The following is a 19,738-nucleotide window of genomic DNA, read 5'->3' on the forward strand; positions in this document are numbered from 1 at the left end:
TCATATCTCTGAACATTGTGGGGACTATAATAAACGATAAAATATTGTAAATCCTTGATTAACTCCGGTGCGTTGCGTTACAAAAGATATGTGTATATATTTTTCCACCTCATACAAAAAAAAACCAGCGAAGAAAACATCATTCGGGGAGCGATACTCTTTTTTTTCTCCATAGTACGCGAGATTTTAGTGTTCAGAACCACCAAAATTAATTCATTGGCTCCCTCAAGTGCAGATTCTTCTCCACGAACTCGGAAAGCTCTTTGGCGTACATGTCCAGTCTCTGAGTCATCTAGAACCAAAAAAGGAAAAAAGAAATCAACATAATGGAATAGCGTAGGGATGACGAATCTAATGAACCAAAATAATACCGACCCTCAAGCACCAGATGTCCTTCATTTGACGACACATGTTCAGATCCATGTCGCAGACAAGCAGTCCGTCTTTGTCGCGGCTCAGCCCAGGAGTTCTAGTTCCGTCTGGAGCTGTGATGTAGCTGGATCCGTAGAAGTGTCCGAAGTCATGATGCGCTGGTGCACCATCGCCGGATGTGAATTCGTTGGGGAACATCTCTGTGCCCACACGATTGATGGCGCAGGTAAAGTAGCTGTTTGCAACAGCGGCGCATCTAGCCTCGATCGGCCACAGTGGTTCAGACGTATGGCTGGTAGTTGCTGACGGGTTGAAAACAATCTACGGAAACAAAGATTTCAGACTTGAGTGATCACTACTGGTACTTTTTCAACAATTTCTACTGTCTTGGTACACCCACGAGGAAACTCGACTTCCACTAGAGACAAATGCGGCGTAGAATAAGTCTTCTACCACTTAGTAAATTTATTCCAAGTACTGAAATTAATGTTAAATCGAATGTTAATTTGGCATACATTTCAGTAATTCCAAATACTAAATGGTAGGAGGAGATCTAGTACTTTCTTCTTTCCGAATAGAATAATTGTAACATCAACAACAATAGAGTTAGATCTACTGCTTCATTAAGGCATAGACATTTGACGCTAGCAATATGCTTCCACCAATGCAAAACAATGGACGTGTGCCCACAATGTGGATTCGACATACGCTTCTGAACGGATACATTGCCCATTGTTTTATATTGGTCGCTACATAGAAGCCTCAAATGTCTATAACGCTTTTATGGAGACATAGAAACGCGAGCAAATAAGAATTGAGTACATTTTTTCAGATTTAGTACAGTGGACTCTAGCTATATTGCCATGGTCGGGCCTGTAGGGGACTAAAATGGCAATGAATTCAGAGCTCCCTCCTTATCAACATAACCTCAACCTTAGCGCCTGCGCAAAAGCTGGACAGTGGCAATATAGTTAGAGTCCACTGTATATTAGAGGAGCACCACAAGGTACACACCAAAGGGTCTTTCGACCCCCTGAAGAAGCTAGCTGCAATGCTTAGGAAACGTTGAGAAAACAATTTCACAAGGAACATGGCTTGCACCCGAAAGTTCAACAGTGAGAACTGTAATCTACGGAAAATTTCATATGAAATCCATCGGAAAAGGCCTATCTTCCTTAACCCTTTTTTTTTTTTTTAAATTTCTATAGATCATCGTGTACCTCAGCACCATTCAGACCGAACATCATCCAGTTCTGGGGATGATGACGTCCGTAGCAAACGTTAATAGCGATACGTCCGAAGGAAGTCTCGAAGACAGGGTGTCCTGTGTTCCCCTCCATGTAGTAAGTGGACTCGTTGAAGTCGCCCACTCGCGGAATGTGGTTTTTCCTGTGCTTTCCAATCACTTTTCCGTCCGTGCCGATCACCACCGACGTGTTCCACAATGTATCGCTGTTCTCGACGTCCCTCTCAAGAATAGGCGAGATAATCACCATTCCGTGACGTTGAGCCAACTCGGCCATCAGGACCGTTGTCGGCCCGGTTTCAACCTCCTCGGCGAACTCGCACCATGGATACTTTTCCCTTGTGCAGAAGGCGAATGGCATAGCTGTCAAATAATTCGGTTAGATTTTAATACAAAATTTTAAACATTTAAAATCTAAACGTTAGACAATATGGTGCTTCGATATTCGACGCACTTTTGGAGGCTAAATTGGTCGAATTTGTACAGTTCTCAAGTTTAGTAGTTTCAATATTAATTCATTTTTTATACAGGGTGCTTCGATTAGAAATACTGTCGAAAATGACTCGTTACTTAGTGATTGTATTAGAAAACGTTTTGCTGAATTATTTTAAGGGTTGCATCGGATGGATACATCTTATTTGTTTTTAAAATATCAAAGTGACCTTGAGTTTTTTCAAGGTCTGTGCATTTTTTAATGGTTTTTGTGTCACTCGTGTTTTTTTTACGTATATGCACATAATTTTTCCTGGCGTATGTTCTGACCAACATTATTATGCATTTATCGATGTATAATAAGTATGACCTTGAAATGACATTGAACTCTAAAAATGTTAAATTCACTTATATAATTTTTTCCGCTATCCGATTCGTCTCCTGAAACCATTTAAATTACGTAAAAAATATTTCTCGTATGATCACAAATAGAGAAAATATTTAGGTGGCCTGTTTTAAGAACACCCTGTATATTCTCGTATTAATTTACCGTGCAATTAATATTCGTTCGGAATTCGATAAGTAAGGCATATTATGATTGAATTTTCCGTTCCTTCATATTTCACGGAGCCAAGATCAATATATATGTAATTTTTAATAGAATTAAAAATTCATTGAAACAGGAATTTTTTCATAAATATCTACAGATAATTTCTGACTACTGTTCCTGTGCATAATTCACGGAGACAGAATTAGTATCATTATCTGTGCATGTAAACACATAGGTTAGTCTTGTCTGATCGTCTGCTATTGCTTCAAAACAGAATTCATAAAAAGTCTACGCGAGCTGATAAGTATGTGTGTATAAGCTCGCTGCTGCCTCGACGCCTGATAACTGAATGCTCGTGCCGGATGTGAGGTCACGGCACTCACTGTTTAGAAAATGAATTCTTGAATCGAACATATTTCTAATGTACAGGATGTTCCAAAATAGCTTCGACTCCCTGAAGAGGGGTGGGGGGTTTCTGGGATGACTTGAAACAACTTTTTCCATAGTGAAAATGTCATTCGAGACGTGGTTAACGAGATATTAAAGAAAAATCCCGACTAATCAGGGCTCACCCGGCAGACTCGCGCTCTGATTGGTCGGGGTTTTTCGTTAATATCTCGTTAACCACGCCTCGGATGAAATTTTCGTTAAGGAAAAAGTTGTTTCAAATCATCCCAAGATCCCTAATTTCCGGGAGTCAAAGCTACTTTGGAACACCTTGTATATACACTGACGTGCAAACTCGGCTCCTATTAGGGGAAAATGTGGCGTAAGAGAAAGGCCTCCTACCAGTTGGTAAATTTATTTCAAGTACTGAAAATAATGATAAATCGAATGTTAATTTGGCATAAGTGCAGTAATTTTCAATACCAAGTGGTAGGGGGCCCTTCCTCTAACGGAAGCAAAGTTTGCTCGTAAGTGTACATGTATAAATATAATTTTTGCATACCCCAGGCTTCCTGGAGACAGAGCACGTTAACGCCGCAGGCAGCCGCATGGTCGACGTATTTTTGGATTTTCTGATGAAGCGAGCTTCTTTGTTTCTGCAACGGTTCGGTGGTCGGCACCACGATTGAGTGTTGAATCACTCCAACTCGAACGGTCCTGGGAGGGCGCAGTTGTTCCTGCACCTCTCCGCTGAGGATGAACCCTTTCACGTCGAGTTCATTGTCCCCGACCCACTGGGGCAGATCCAAAGAGCTGTCCAATTAAAATACCATTTTTTCAATCAACAACCCTGCATTTAACTAGCGTTAAGTACGAAAAAAAAAATATGTAATGAAATCTTACTGTAATTCACGACCATATAAAAGGCGTTTCACTTCGGCCAGTTCCTTCTCGGGCAGATGCTTCTCCAGCATGCTCTCCAGAGTGTGGTTGAATATGTTTTTCTGCATGATGTTGCCTATGGTAGAGCTGAGAACGTCGACCCAATAGAGAGGTTATGTGCTCGCGATCAGGGACTCCACGGAATTGATGTGCAGCCACGGATTTCACGGCGATATATATATTGGCGGCGTGCCGTAAACATGGCTCCGTTTAATCTAAACTGAAAAATACGCTTGTATCGACGGGTCCAATTAGTCATATTGTTGATCCGGGTTACTCGTATCTCGCTGCCGCCGAAAATTTATCGTATCTTACCTGCTGTCTTCGTATTGTACGAGGTTCAACGGGCAAATTATTAACCACCACGTGTGCAATTTTTAATCGACTCGTGGCGATTATTTATTCGCGAAATAAACATTATCGTGGCTGACAACGTCGACCCGGCGATACCCTATTTTCGGTTATTTTTACATTAACCCTGGTGTATCCGAACAATTTTTTTTCCATTCCTGAAGATCGCATCGAATTGTTTTTAGAGAAAATGTTGTATACAAGGTAATCGAACTGATAACGTGTAATCATCGGGAGTTACTACTATCGCTGAATGTAAACGGATTTCAATTGTTCTCGTCGGAAGAAATCTGTTATCGTAAGCACTAGGGTTTTATTTTCATAAATTTCATTTAAAAAGTAACGGTCAGTTGACCACTTAGATGGCAACAAAGTGTTGATAATGTAGAAAATTAAAACATAAATAGTTAACAAAAATACATATCATGTATATTTTCATAGTTTCAATACGGCTTAAAGTATTAAATATTCAAATGAAATACATTGTTCTCTGTAAAATATAAATTAAATATTCACAGTTTATTATATCAGTACAGGCTATCTGATAATGATTTGAAAAAAAAATACCGCGAAACTTTTTCAAATATCAATCTCGATTGTTATCGAGATAACGATATGTTGAAGTCGATCACTGTGGTCGACGATACGACTATCGATAATCGGTCATAGCATAGTATATACTCGATAGTATACAAACAAGTAAAATGAAAGGGAACAAAAGGACTTGAGAACGAAACGAAATTTTTTAATGTTTTTAAATAGTGAAGTATTTTATAAGTTATGACAGTGGCGCTGTTTTTTTATTATCAAAGGTGATACTCGATTCGTACACGTAAATAAGTTCGGTGTGCCTTACGCTCGCAACACAACCAAAGTTAACCTCTTTATCTGTAACGAAACGAGAAAACCGAATTGGCAAAAGGATAATTTGTGAAGTAGAAGAAAATACGTGACTGCGAGAATGGCGTCGAACAGGGAAAGGCGTTCAAATGCTGGAAATAAAATGTCAAAATTGTTGAACGAAGAAGAGGAAGATGATTTTTACAAGACCACGTACGGTGGCTTTGATGAAGCTGAACAAGACAATGATTACATGTTAATATCTACTCTCTTCAACATAAATCCTTCTATCCCAATGCTCTATTACTTTCATTTAGATCATACTACAACTTTACGGTACTACAATTTCAGGGAAGAAGATGAAGGAGAGGATGAAGTAGATTCCGATTTCAGTATAGATGAAAATGACGAACCGATTTCAGATACAGAACAGGAGGGACCCAAGAAGAAACGTAGATTAGTAACAAAAGCTTACAAGGAACCCAAAGCTCAGTCCCAGTTGCTACCGAAAGAGAAAAAAGTGAGACAACCGAGACAACATAAAAGATTTATAGAAAGCACAGGCAAGCACTTTATGCAGGATATCAATTAATCAGAAATTTGTGTTGACAGTAACTTCCTTACTGTTGCCTTTTTTCTCTCAAAGCGACTTGCACTGTACCAACAAGTTCTAATCTTTTTTAGAAAGAAAATCTATACGTCGCTCCACTGCCGCAAAGTCAGCTGCAACACAGAGACGATTGCGTGAAAGGAACGAAGATCAAAAGCGGAAGACCAGAGTTGTAAGACACGATACTTGGAAACCCACTCAGGAGGAATTATTAGAAGAAGCACTTCAGACTGAACAGGTCAACATGAAATCGTTAGGTGAGCCATTAATAAGAAATTCTGAGTTCAAGAACAGACTGTGCTTTTTCCATTCCTTGTTTGACTTTCGCGTTCCTGTATCGCAGAAAAGTATCAAAAATTAGAAAGTGAAAAGAAGAACACCAGAACAGTCAGGAAAACGCAAACAGGACCTATGATCAGGTACCAGTCGCTGTCGATGCCAGTTATGGTACTTTCCAAAGTGAATTCCGACAAAGAAGACAATAAAATTACGGTTGATGAAGATGACGAGAAGAATGTAAGTGAAAATTCTGAGAACAAAAGCTCAGAAGGAATGGGAAACAGGTAGAATACAATTTGTTTTCTGAACGGACTGCGGATTTAATGCGTTCGTGGCAAACGCACAATGAAACGAAAACTTTTATCGAGCCATCCAATCATGTTTCTCACATTATTTTCCAATTGATCAATCTCTCGAACAGATAAGACAACAGATTTATTCGCTTCTAGTTACTGTAAAGTCCGCGATAAAAACTAGAATTCGCATAAACATCCGCAGTCTACTTATGATATCTGAGAACAGCATTTTTCATTCAATTTTCAATGGATTTCAACAGCGTAGTTGTAAAATCGGAACAAGGTGCGAAGGACACCAGCAAAAAAGATTCCTCCTCTTCTTCTTTGAGAAAGAAGTACTATTATGAGGAAACGAAAGGGTTCTATGAGCGAACCTTCATTACTTTTGAGAATGAGAAAATGTTCTCGGACGCCTTTAAAAAACCTGTCACTCGGATACCACCGACGAAAGCGTTATGTGCAATTACAAGGTAAGTTATTGTATATTAAACATTAAAATTGATTGAAAGAACGCGTTCAGCTGACTCAAGTACGAAAAAAACATAATGTAGATTGCCAGCAAAGTATTTGGATCCGATGACTCAGCTGCCATATAAAAACGTGCAAACATTTCGATTGCTACGTGAAGCATATTATCAACAATTGGAGGCTCGAACTGATATAAATGACAGTTCACAGAGTCCAGAACTGTTACGATGGCTTGAATGGAGGCAGAAAAATCACGTTGGTGCTCAGAGGAGTATGATACGCCTTGAGCCAGCCTCTACTCCAATGCCTTCATAGTCACTTTCCTAAATTACGAGTATTATAAAATACTTTCACCAATACTTCTGCTATTAGTGACAGAAATGTTTACTTTTTCTTATTGATCGAAGGGTAATAGTGTACAATCCGGTCGGTATCTCCAATTTAATTAAAACTTTAATATGTTGAAAGGGGCTGTCTAAAAAGTCAAAATATCATTTTATAAAAGATTAAATGAAAGAACATAAGCTGTAAACAGTAAAAAAGAGGTTTAATTGTTTATTTTCAAAGCATTATACCGATCAGAGTTGGTTAAAGCTAGTTTAATAAAAAAAAAAAGATAATTTTTAAAATGATATTTTCCCATTTTAGAGAGGTCATTTCAACGTATTAAAGTTTGAAGAAAATCGGAGATATCGACCAAATTGTACACTATTACCGATCGAAGTCTTTCGTATATTTAGAGACATTCAATCGGTATTTTTAACAAAGATAACGTTAAATTAATTCAAATCCCTTTTAAGAAAAGTAGAAATAAATACGTGAGCTTTTAAATACTTGCAAATATTAGAGTACATTGGCTGTTTTGCTTCTATCAAACCATTCAACAAACGTTCTAATAGCGGAAGCTTGATGGAACGACTTGAAAGTAAATTGTTTAGATACGTGACTTGTAAATACTTGTATAATTTATTACGCGTTCGATTATTGCATGTCTTTCGCACAAAGTTACACGGACCTTTTGAAACTCAGTGGACATTCTTCAACGCGAGATAACGTTACAATACTGATTTGTACATAAAGTTGAAACTTAATATTGTTACTGTCTGAAGCCTAACGAATGCTGTGTATCGGGTATCATTAATACAGTTAATACAATTGATTTTTGATAAGACAGAAACGACGTCGTTTTTTAAATATTGTATTGCTTCTCAGGATAAAATAACTGATATCAATAATAAATAAGTTCTTCGCGAGAAATAATCTATTTTCGTTTAAACAATAAAATAAAAGTGACGGTTCGAAATACTATCCACAAACATTGCTCATTACACGTACAGTACATGTGGTGTTCAAAGCAAAAATGATTTTATTAATAAAATTATTAAGTACAAAGCATTGATTAATAAAACGCCCTTGCGTTGACACACAGGCTCGGCGTATCCCCCCTCCTAGTTTTTTTTTTTTTTCGTTTTCGAATAAATCGAATAAACTAATCTTATAACGATGCATAATTTATCTTCTAAATTCCATGTCGTACAAATTCGTTTCTGCTTAGCGTAAACGGAAATTCACATCTTACGGTTCCGTAAGGATTATGTCTCGTAACCTAAGGATATATATAAAATATGGTGGGAGAAATAAAGGGATATTCTATCTGGATAGAAATGTATATCGTCTTCATGATCGATATTATTTTTATCGCATACACGACGAACAAAAAAAAAACTGTGTGATTCATCGTGGACAACCGAATATCGCTTCTGAAAGAATTTGTAATTCGAAAGCTGTGACCGTTGGTGGCGAGGGAACACACCGGAAGTGGAGGTCCACTTTCTGCTTCGATGACAAGAAATTGTACACCGTTTCAATTTATAATAATGTCCACTTGGTGAATCGACTGTTGGAAATCATTCTACGAAATACATTGTTTTCCATGTCTCACGTAGCCCAATGCTTTTTTGATACAGATTATAACCAATTCTCAGAACAGTAATTCACACCGTCAAATTCACATACTAAATGATATAACAGAAATAACAGGAATATCCAACAAATTTTGTAATTACACAATTACAAATAACTTCTTCCGACACGTACGTGGTGCTCTTCAAATGACATACATTTCTCCAATTTTCTTATCTTGTCAATGATTTACTTTGGGAACTTTGCGTTCTCCAAATTAAAGATTATTTTTTTGTGTTCCCTCCAAGTAGGCCTAGACAGATTCTTTGACTTCTTGTTCTTCTTCTTTTATTGTTATTATTGTTTTCTTTTTTTTAACTCAAACTTTTCAACATTTCAACATTTTACTCACTCTCTATTTATTTATCAAGATACAACGAGGACTCGTAACGATAACAGATTACATTGCGGCTACACACACATCGAAGCAATACTTATTTAGACACTAGAAAAGTATCTACGACGATAGTAATTTCGCGGATTGTTCACGCGGTACTTTCATATCACCTTCACGCACAGTTATTTAGGATCTGTTTGTCGCGACACGAGCTTTTCGGTTCATCACGTTTCATTATTCGTTTTTTTTTTTTTTTTTTTTTTTTTTTTTTTTTTTTTCTGTATCCTTGGAAAGAAGAAAACACAAAAGGGTAGCCTCGAAAGCGCTTAGTCGGCAAAGCTTCTCGTCGCGCCTCGAAGTCAACGCTACTAGATTGCAAATTTCAAAGCAGAGAGTGAGCAACAATAAAGTGTTTTATTTCCCGATTCAGCCCTGTTTAATCGTTGCTTTCTTTACACGTACACTCAAATGCTAAGCCTCTTCTCTATATCATTCTTCTGGTTTCTCCGCTATTGCTGTGCACTTGTGTACTTAAACCGCAAGAGTTCGTGTGTTAATGCTATTAGGCTGTTCCTGAAACGTGTGGCCAAATTTCGTGGACGTGTGTGCGAGTCATGCATGCCCTCGAGGATGAGAAGAGCCGATAAGTATCTAGATCCTCGAACGATTCCCTTATACCAGTGTTCGAAGATGCTTATCGACACAGCACCTATTGATTTTCCTTTAAACGAGAATCAAAGAGAGAATTGTTACTAAAACTTATTAATAGATCTTATATATTATAACATTCAAGAGATTTATTAACAGTTGCCTCTTGGGGTAACGTATTACGTATTACACGGTAGAATACTGTACGCTCTCTCTATTTTCAAGAAATCTGTTCTCTCCAGTTGAAGCTAACATAAACAAAGTATGTGTGCAGAATGATATCCACTGATACAAAACTAATGTTTTACAATACTTGGTTGTTCCTTTACGAAATCATCCCAATGAAGCCTATTACACTCGCTCTTAATGATCTCTTTCTCTCTCCCCAATTTCTGACAAAGACCTGTCCAATTTCACACAACTGTTGCATCTTGAGAGACCGTACAGTATTTCATCTGGAGACACTGTGATCCATTTCTTTTACAAATAAGTTCAACACAACAGGTGGTCGTCACAGATTCCATGGAATCTTGTACGCTCAAACCACTAACTAACAAGCTTTCGCAGAGACCTGTATGTATGGTACACGTCAGAAAAACTTCCTCTCATCCTCGCACACAGGACAGAAACACACACACACACGCACACACTTGCAAAACTTTGGCCAGGAGTTTCGAACTGCGCCTCTCACTGTATAATGTTTACAAATCATTCGCGTATTCACGATCGCTCACTACGCGGCTGCGTTAGAATCGTACATGTATTACAAAGAAGCAGTAATACGACACTGATTTATCGTAACACGGTATCAGAGACAAAGATAGAGGTTAGGAAATCGGGTTCCGGGATAGGGAGCGAGCGAGGATGAGTTGGATGAATGTTTTCGGGGAGAAAGACTGGTTAGGTGCGTGCGTGTTTCCTCGGCGGGAATGATCAGATGTGTATTACAAAGGTAATGGCTCGTTTAAACGTGAAAAATCATTTATTATTTATCGAACAATCGCCGTAGCTTCTGTCACTCGGAATAGATTTTACACGCGTTTCTTAAAACTTTTTCTGTCGCTTTCTCTTACGAATAGCGCGGTGTTCCCCGAAAATTTCAAAAGAAAAACGAAAGGTCAATGTGTATGCAGTGACGGCCATTAGATTTGTAGAGTATACACAAGCTAATATTCCCCAATCACGGTCGATCGTGTTTCGCTTGGATGTGGTACACGTGTCGCCTGGGTGCCCCGATCCTCATCGTGATTTTCTAGCGTCGAGATATTATGTTTGACTTTCCCAAATAATCCGAAGGAACTTGGAAAAGGAACGAATGGTACGTGGTGTCCATTCTTGTCTTTCAAAAGTGAAGTGTTTATGTTGTGTGTCCCTCGTGTATTGAAGCTAAGCGACCGTGAATGTAAGATGTAAAAGAATAAGTCCTTAAGTACGTCTCGCGGCGGCGCACTTGTCTAAAAATCCGCTTCCAAGCGATAGAATAAAGGAAGAGGGTCTGACGTCTCGATCCTGAGCCACTTGGATTATTTGGGAAATCTTTTTTTTTTTTTTTTTTTGAGTCGTGTATACTTATATTCGTAAATAGTCTTGACACTTGTACTGTATGCACCTGTTACGTTTACCGTCGACCACTTTTCGTTTCTCCTTTGCCTCTTTGTATGTCCTTCTGGAAAAACAAAATGCACCCAGAGCCTGGTTATTAAATGGCATTTATATTACGCGACTGGTTGTTATTAATTGTACCGTTAACGATCATCCTTAATGCTCGCGGAGGGGATATATAAAACAGATGAGAATCTTTTGTTTCTTGTCTCTTTTGTGACTAATTGAACGGTTCTCTTCGAATTTCTGTTGCACGCAACAATGTTATGATATCACTCTTGTACACGTGTGAGTTCAATGTGCAAACTCTGAAATGACTAAAGTTGCCAGAGCCAATTACTGATGAACTGATACCCATATTTTTCATTCTTGAGGTCACCAAGAATCAGACCAAAAGAGGACATACTAATCAGCTTTGGCTAACGTTAAAGGAAATTGAATAAAATTGAGGAGAACTCTAATAGTCGAATGATTTTGTTCGGTTGATTATTTAAGAATTATAAAGAACGTGTATCAAATAAGAAAACTGAATGATCGAACAGATGTGAGATGCATGAATCATACTTTTTCCATCAATTGTATACTGTTTCACGTATCGAGAGTGGTTTACATTGTGGAATAAATTTACACGCGCAAAGTAAATTGATCTGCACGAACTCGAACGTGTCTCAATGATCAAAACGAGCATTTATTCAGTTGAATGTTATACACTGTTATCAAAATAAACAAATTCGTTGTAAACCCTTAACATTTCAGTTACAAGCAAAGGAAAAATAAAAGGAATGCTAACTATACATAAGTTTCTTATGCTCAAGTAAAAGTAACTAGAGTTTTTCAAGTTTACAGCTATCAGTTCATAAATATTTCTTATAAATTAACATCTCCACGAACCACCTTCGTATACATCACGCACATACACATTTGAGGCATATACGTTACAACAAAACACGTTGGAAATAATACTGATGAAGAATGAACAGCGTGTATTAACATTAAAAAAGGCACTAAAACGTATAGTTGAAAAAGAAGCGTACCATTTATCGAGTTATTCCTCTTGCATTGATATAGTATATCGTTCTTCAATGTAAAAGAATGAAATTCTCATGTACATAAATGTAAAATATCGAGCCAAAACGAAAAGCATTTGTTCCTCGAACGTAGAAAATAAATTATCTTGATGTAACGAAATCTGAGTAGCATCTATTTTTGCCGTTCGTGAAAAACAGTATTTTTTTTTAAGTAAATCCTACAAAACGTAAAAGTATAGTCATGTATTTAACGATGCATTCAGTCTATTATTCGTCTAATTAATAAGTTTGTACGACACGTGGGCGAAGAGTGTGGTCGCACTCTTGTTTGTGTCCTCAAAGATCGTAGAACTATGAACAGCAAATCAACGAGAGATCGAGATCACTAAATATTGGAAGAAAAAAATACATAATAAAAGTATCTTTAGTAATATTTAATTCTGAATGCATATGTTAAAATTAACTCAACTTACAAATCAACTTAATAGTTATAATTAACTAACCATAGTTTTCTTATATTAAAACTATGCTATCGTACAAAGAATTATTCCCAGAAACTTTCATTATTTTCTTTTCCTGTTTTTCTTTTTTTCCACGTTACTTTTTTTTGTTTTACTGGACCGTAGACTAAAAATTTATTTCTCTTAGGAAACATGATATTACTCGAGTGTACTCCCGTGTGATATTGATACAGTATTTAGCGTGTACACACATTTTAAGCAGCAAGGTGAGTCACTGGCAGCACTGCTTACGCATTCCCTCTGAATTCATTGTTGGCTTCACGTCGATAGGTTCTACGTTTTGTGGCCGGATTGTGTCACCTTCTGGTGGATCGCGTATCTGTTTCTGCGATACGATTCTGTAGATTTCTGTAAACGATCAAACTCTACGTCACACACCTTGCGATCCCAAACAGGACATTATCTTTGTATTAACACGTTCGCTACTGAGCATCAGATGTAGACAAAAAAAAAAAACTGGAATATTTTTTACAATATTCATCTACATTATACCATACCATTATTCATTATCTCTCTGTTCTATGTTTTCAATACCCAATCAGGAAGCTAAAAACATTCCATCGAGTAGAATAGTAACGTACGTGTTCACAAACTCAATATCTCTATAAAAATAATGACTAGTCTTACTAATAATATTTCTCGACAGTTCATTGCGTTTATTTTATTCTAATCAATACCCTCAGGTAAAAGAGCAGAGTCTCACCTGTTAAGATATTTTGAAACGCTGTCTCAACATTGGTAGAATCTAATGCAGAAGTTTCAATGAAAGAAAGGCCATTTTTTTCTGCAAACACTTTCGCCTCGTCGGTCGGTACCGCGCGTAGATGCCTCAGGTCGGATTTGTTTCCCACCAACATAAGTACAATGTTCTGATCGGCATGGTCCCGCAACTCCCGCAACCATCTTTCCACATTTTCATACGTTAGATGCTTCGCGATATCGTACACCAATAGAGCTCCAACTGCTCCACGGTAATATCTAACATTCCAAGAAAAAAACAAACAAAACATACAATTATGGCATTTATGCAGCTGATAAACGCTTCTTTTACTTTTAGCCTTATTATGTATGCTATCGTCACGTACAAAAGCTGATAAATCGTTCAATATACAGGACGTTCGATTACTGGTGCCAGAAACTTTAAGGAGCGATTCTATGTGCAAAAATAAGATGAAAATCAATACTAACTTTTAATATCAATACTTTCTGTCCGATATATCGTATGCATCGATACATCTATAGATCTTAGAACTATTCTAAAAGGAATAATCTTCATACTGATTTGTTTTTTAATATCGATACTTTATGCATCATACGAAAAAAATCAATACGTATCGATACTTTTTAATGTGCATGAGTCAGCTGATTTACCGTCTCGGTCGATAACCGTCAGTGCTGTAATATACGAGGCGCCTTGTGACAGTGCGAAATATTTTCATGAAACTTAACGAAAATAAAGCGGATTTTTATGAACGTCTCTGGCTTTTAGCAAGTAGGCAGGTTTAATGTCGTACAACGATTTGTACTGAATGTTCCAGAAACTTTTGAAAAAAAATTATTCCAGTACAAGACGTCACAACTTACGGTGTAAGCGGGCCTAACTCGAGGTGATTACGCCACTAACGGTCATCGACCGAGCCCGTTGATCAGCTGACTCACGCGCCTTTTAAGTAGAACATGTTTATGTTTCGACAATTAACTTGAAAATAATGTTATTCTTGATTTTTGTCCTATTTCGACATGTAAAAATACTTCTTAAACTTTCTGTCGCCAGTAGTATAACGTTTTATCGTTTTGCTCGGAGAACTACAATAATGTGACCTTTCATTTTTTATTCTTTTTTTTTTTAACTTACGCAGAAGTAATTGCACGGTAACGTTCTTGTCCAGCTGTGTCCCAAATCTGGGCTTTGATAGTTTTTCCATCTACTTGTATACTACGCGTTGCAAATTCAACTCCTATGGTTGACTTCGATTCCAAGTTAAATTCGTTTCTCGTAAATCGTGATAAGAGATTACTTTTTCCTACTCCAGAATCACCGATAAGAACAACTGAAATAACACAAGGACAATTATTATTTTGTTAAACAAACTGTTTATTTAAACTATTACGAAGATCTATCCAAGAGATCTTGCATATTCTGAACTGTTTAGCATTTGTTATACACTTATAAAGACACATTACACTGCTTTATCCTGTCCATAACTTTACAATAAATAGAAGGAAATTAAGCACCGATAAAAAGTGCAAATTTTCTTTGTAAAGTGTAAAATATTCTTTTTTCCACTGCAAACATAATTGTAATTTCAAGGAGCTACTTCATTTAATAAAACAACCTGGTAACAAAATGAAAGTACCTATGTCTTTAAACATACAGGGTGTCCTAGATATAGGTTGACATATTTTAAGTTCTGTTTACCACATGGAACAGTTTTAAAAAAAATATATACCAATTTATTATACACAAAATATATATGCATTATCTTAACAATATACTAGATATTAAAAAATTCAATTGAAATTTGTTTAATTTACAATGTGAGAAGTGACAGGAAACAGATATTCCAAAATAAAATAAAAAGAGATAAAAATATATCCATAAAGGATATTGTCAAAGCTGAGAATCCTTTCTAGCGAAACTAAGCAACCAGCTAGAAGTATTTAATCTTTGAGTCATTTTTTTCATATCAAACATCAGTAGATAAGAATTAGCCCTTTATTTGCACACATAATTTTGCAGTAAGAGAAAACCAATCATCAAAGTCCAATGAAACTTTTCTCAAGCCCATATTTTCTCTATAAGAAAAAAAGATGGAAATAAAAATAATTTCAGTACAGAATGACACATCCATCACGAAAAATCAGTATGACAATCTCTCCCACGTACGATTTTTCGTTCGCTAAAGACGACATACACACACACACACACGCTAGGTGTCTGATGTCATCGTTTAAGCTAGGCGCCCTGTTAACACCGCTATTCTCTGTCAATCGTTCGAACGGTCACGATTCGAACTTGATGTTGATACGGTCGCCCATTGTTATTGAACGATGACAATTGTTGATTTGAAACTGATGCATAGATGTACGACACACAGATGAGTTAAAATTGTCGTGTAAAGATACGCGCCAACGACACGCGAGAGCCTATAGGGGACACAACAGTGGGAAGAGGAAGAAGATACACGTACACACACGTACGCGTCTCTCTCTCTCTCTCTCTCTCTCTCTCTCTCTCTCTCTGTGTGTGTGTGTGTGTATACAGAGGGAATATGCAAATGCCTGCCTGTGTGCGCACACGTACGTGGACCGTGTATATATGTGGTGTTGGGAAAAATGTTCACCGTTAAGCGAAATTTTGCGAACGTAACCAGAATTCGAAACGAACGGGCGGTTAGGTTTACCTTTAAATAAATAATCGTATTCGTCGTCCCGAGTGCCCATCTCGTCTGAAGCAGCGGTACCCTTCTTTTTTAGCAAACTGACGGACGGTGGCTAGGATCTATCGGGTATACACTGATACGGTTCCCTGTAGTTATTTACAAGAATCCAGGAGGAGCCTTCGTTCTCGGGCCCCCGTTAACACTGTTGCTCTCCACGGGACCAACGGTCGACACACCGTCGTGAAACACGTACGCGCCGAAATAAACTACGAAACGAAACAGGCACGAGCACACGATGATATAATTATTTTCGTTCTTTCAATTTAACAGTACAATATGGCCTCCTTTCTACGCCCCTCCAAACTGATAAATTACACATGCGCAATGCGTGACTGTCAACGCACGCGCAGATCGAACGGGAGTCACGTTTACGAATAGTGTAGATAGTCAGCTCTGGCGACGGTTGCTGTAATTCGATCGAAAAAGCGGGACATTCGAATTTCCATATTTAATTACGCGAGAATTTGCTGTCGGTAGATCTGGACGAAATTTCTTTGGAATTATAACTTGAAATGGACATTTCAAAGCAGGATAATCGTTATTGGATAACTAATATATATTTTAATTGGTTTCGTTTTTTAAATGAATGGGAACTAAAATCACGATTGAATCACCTTTTCATACAATAGAATTAATTAAAGCAGAATACAAAACATAATAAGTAAATTGAAAACATTTTTGTCTACAAAGACGTTTTTCTTATTTATTCTAAACATCTCTAAAAATATTTTTATGATCTATGTATATTGGACCTTCAATGGGATGACGTGTTTGAATTAAAAAAGTCCCCCACTTTCTTAACTCAGAAACTCATATTCTTTGGTCGATTTGTTGCGTATGTAGTGTCATGTTATTTTCCGATCGGGCCGGTTCACGAATGCATCGTTCACTGATTATGTATTTATATTTTTTCTACGCAAGATCGTAATTATACGATATAATCGAATAATTTAAAAGTTAGAACGTGTTATCAAGCGGAAACAAACGCAGTCAAGGTTACATATCATCATCGAATTATCTCTGAAGTCATTACTTCGTATTATTCCTGTACACTTACCGATGTCCGTTTTAGTTATTCAAACATTTAATTCGCAGTGAAATCATGTGATCGGATCATGTTAAATTAATTTCTAACGTTATAGATCATCGACCGGTACGATTCGTACCGAATTTATGGACTGACAAACGTTCTATTATGCTGTACCGCACACGTGTTTTATTGTTCTAGATCAGTCATGCGATTATCGACGGAGAAGTATGTCGTTAAATGCGGAAGATAATGTATGTACCATATTGCATCAGCGTAAAGTAGGATAAAAATCAACTATGAATAAATTAAGTAATATACCGCCGGATTTGGATCTGGACGATCCTAGATTTAGGATCAAGCCATATCAACAAATTGTGGCTTCATGCACTGGTGCTTTTATTACATCAGTATTTGGTAAGTATGCTAATATAATCACTAGATTCGAGATTTTATGCATTTATAGCATATACAATGGTTTAAATGTATAATAAAACCAATGAGCCTTTTATTCAAATATTTCAGTGCGTATAACAGATTAATTTGAATATTTACCATTGATAGTATTATAATTTAAATAACATTTATTGATTACCTATAAGTGGAAGCATTTAAAATATTTTATTAGTTCTATGTAGATTATACCAATATACATAATCATCCTTTTTATGTTTTTAAGTGACCCCTTTGGATGTGGTAAAAATTCGCCTTCAAGCACAGCAGAAAGCAATGCTTTCAAATAAATGTTTTCTTTACTGTAATGGTTTAATGGATCATCTGTGTCCATGTCCAAATGGTAGAGGCCCAGCGTGGGCTAGCGGAAATGGAAAATTTAATGGCACAGTGGTAAATTAAATTAATGTAAAAGATGAAATACTATGTTTTCCATCTGTTAATAATAATTTACTAATATTTATAGGATGCCCTTATGAAAATTGGTAAAAACGAAGGAATTCTTTCCTTATGGAGTGGTCTAAGTCCTACTCTTGTTCTAGCAGTACCTGCAACTATAGTATATTTTGTTTCGTACGAACAATTAAGATTATATTTTAAGGTAACACAATAAGTGTCTCGATATTGCTTGTTCCTCTTTATTCATCTTCTAATATTGTATATTTTCTTTCAGGATCAGTATAATAATAAATTTAGAAGGGATAAAATTAGTATTGCAGCTATGGAACAACCGTTTTGGATTCCTATGTTGGCTGGGGCCATAGCCCGTGTATGGGCTGCAACTTTAGTCAGCCCGTTAGAATTAATTAGGACGAAAATGCAGTCGCAGAAATTGAGTTATGCCGGTAATTTTTCCTTAACGTTATTTTCTTATATTTCAATTTATGAATATAATCTCTATACTCTACTCACAGAAATAATGCAAGCATTGAAAACCGTTGTAAGACACAGTGGTGTTTCTGGGTTATGGATGGGGTTAAGCAGCACTCTCCTACGTGATGTACCTTTTAGCGCAATTTACTGGTTAAATTATGAAACTATAAAACAACAATGTCGCGGAAAACAACAAACTTTTACTTTTAATCTTGCAGCGGGTGCTATAGCAGGTTTTGTAAGTAATACTTTCCAACGAACCCTTGCTCGATTAATATTCGTAGGAAACTTAATTTACATTTTCAATCTTCCAGATAGCAGCATTTTTAACGATACCTTTCGACGTAGTGAAAACACACAGACAGATAGATATGGGAGAGAAAGAAATTTATTCAGGTAGTAGTCTCTTAGAAAATTTCTAGTCGTATTTCACGCAATACTGGTGACCAATTACAGTTCCTTACCTACCCGTGGAACTAAAAAATTTAAATAATATTTGTAACTTTAAATCTTTTTTTCTAAATTTTGTAACCACATATTGTTTCCATCAACTGTGCACTGTTTGTGAATCATAAACAAAGATAATTCAATTGTTAATGCCGATTTCAGATAAACCTGGACGTAGCAGCGGAACTTGGACCGTAATAAGAAAAATTTACCATCAAAACGGTGTAAAAGGCTTGTTCACAGGATTGATTCCTCGAGTGATAAAAGTAGCTCCAGCATGCGCGATTATGATCGCGACATTCGAACACGGGAAACGATTCTTTCAAACGTACAACGCAAATATAATACTTCAACATGAAAACGACATGCAATACCTACAACACAAAGCCAATAGTGACAAATGACATGCATATTTTGTTATGTACCATAAAATATATTTGAATCGACTAAATACATTTTATTTAAATCTCCCTTAGAATGGTCGTATTCTATTTTGTACAAATCAATATCTTTTCCTGAAATATTATTGACCGCTGATAATTCCGCCGTAAGGTTTTAAGCCAACTCCATACGACACTCGTTCACAGTGCACCTTTCGGGTACGTTCTCACGTGACAGGAAAAG

At 36.9% G+C, this 19,738-nt stretch overlaps 4 protein-coding genes across 7 annotated transcripts; 2 read left to right on the plus strand and 2 right to left on the minus strand.

Annotated features, from left to right (window-relative positions):
• Window positions 1-25: 25 nt before the first annotated feature.
• Window positions 26-4,269, minus strand: LOC107187067 (beta-ureidopropionase). 2 transcript variants are annotated; one of them, XM_015575061.1, is made up of 6 exons: window positions 4,245-4,269; window positions 3,891-4,149; window positions 3,550-3,800; window positions 1,593-1,981; window positions 376-693; window positions 26-292 (listed from the first exon to the last, which is right to left on the minus strand). In XM_015575061.1, the coding sequence occupies exons 2-6, from the start codon at window positions 3,995-3,997 to the stop codon at window positions 209-211; spliced, it is 1,149 nt and encodes a 382-aa protein (XP_015430547.1). In that variant the 5' UTR covers window positions 3,998-4,149; window positions 4,245-4,269; the 3' UTR covers window positions 26-208. The 2 variants fall into 2 exon arrangements, with proteins under 2 accessions (XP_015430547.1, XP_015430548.1); XM_015575062.1 differs by having other exon boundaries at window positions 3,891-4,144; window positions 4,245-4,263.
• Window positions 4,270-4,968: 699 nt separating this feature from the next.
• On the plus strand, window positions 4,969-7,088 carry LOC107186951 (vacuolar protein sorting-associated protein 72 homolog). Its single transcript, XM_015574923.1, has 6 exons — window positions 4,969-5,375; window positions 5,472-5,683; window positions 5,805-5,987; window positions 6,074-6,293; window positions 6,566-6,775; window positions 6,857-7,088. Exons 1-6 carry the CDS (start codon window positions 5,242-5,244, stop codon window positions 7,086-7,088), a joined length of 1,191 nt encoding a protein of 396 aa, XP_015430409.1. The 5' UTR covers window positions 4,969-5,241.
• A 4,162-nt stretch (window positions 7,089-11,250) lies between these two features.
• LOC107187069 (ras-related protein Rab-11A) lies at window positions 11,251-16,600 on the minus strand. Its single transcript, XM_015575067.1, has 5 exons — window positions 16,276-16,600; window positions 14,727-14,922; window positions 13,575-13,849; window positions 13,063-13,219; window positions 11,251-11,386 (listed from the first exon to the last, which is right to left on the minus strand). The coding sequence occupies exons 1-4, from the start codon at window positions 16,313-16,315 to the stop codon at window positions 13,083-13,085; spliced, it is 648 nt and encodes a 215-aa protein (XP_015430553.1). The 5' UTR covers window positions 16,316-16,600; the 3' UTR covers window positions 11,251-11,386; window positions 13,063-13,082.
• Window positions 16,601-17,232: 632 nt separating this feature from the next.
• On the plus strand, window positions 17,233-19,539 carry LOC107187068 (solute carrier family 25 member 40). Of its 3 annotated transcripts, none has more exons than XM_015575063.1 (8): window positions 17,233-17,309; window positions 17,543-17,758; window positions 18,021-18,187; window positions 18,261-18,395; window positions 18,468-18,639; window positions 18,709-18,905; window positions 18,982-19,066; window positions 19,277-19,539. In XM_015575063.1, the coding sequence occupies exons 2-8, from the start codon at window positions 17,641-17,643 to the stop codon at window positions 19,516-19,518; spliced, it is 1,116 nt and encodes a 371-aa protein (XP_015430549.1). In that variant the 5' UTR covers window positions 17,233-17,309; window positions 17,543-17,640; the 3' UTR covers window positions 19,519-19,539. The 3 variants fall into 3 exon arrangements, with proteins under 3 accessions (XP_015430549.1, XP_015430550.1, XP_015430552.1); XM_015575064.1 differs by having other exon boundaries at window positions 18,982-19,063; XM_015575066.1 differs by having other exon boundaries at window positions 18,468-18,630.
• Window positions 19,540-19,738: the final 199 nt, after the last annotated feature.

The sequence above is a fragment of the Dufourea novaeangliae genome, unplaced genomic scaffold, assembly GCF_001272555.1.
Source record: "Dufourea novaeangliae isolate 0120121106 unplaced genomic scaffold, ASM127255v1 scaffold96, whole genome shotgun sequence".
Taxonomy (NCBI): domain Eukaryota; kingdom Metazoa; phylum Arthropoda; class Insecta; order Hymenoptera; family Halictidae; genus Dufourea; species Dufourea novaeangliae.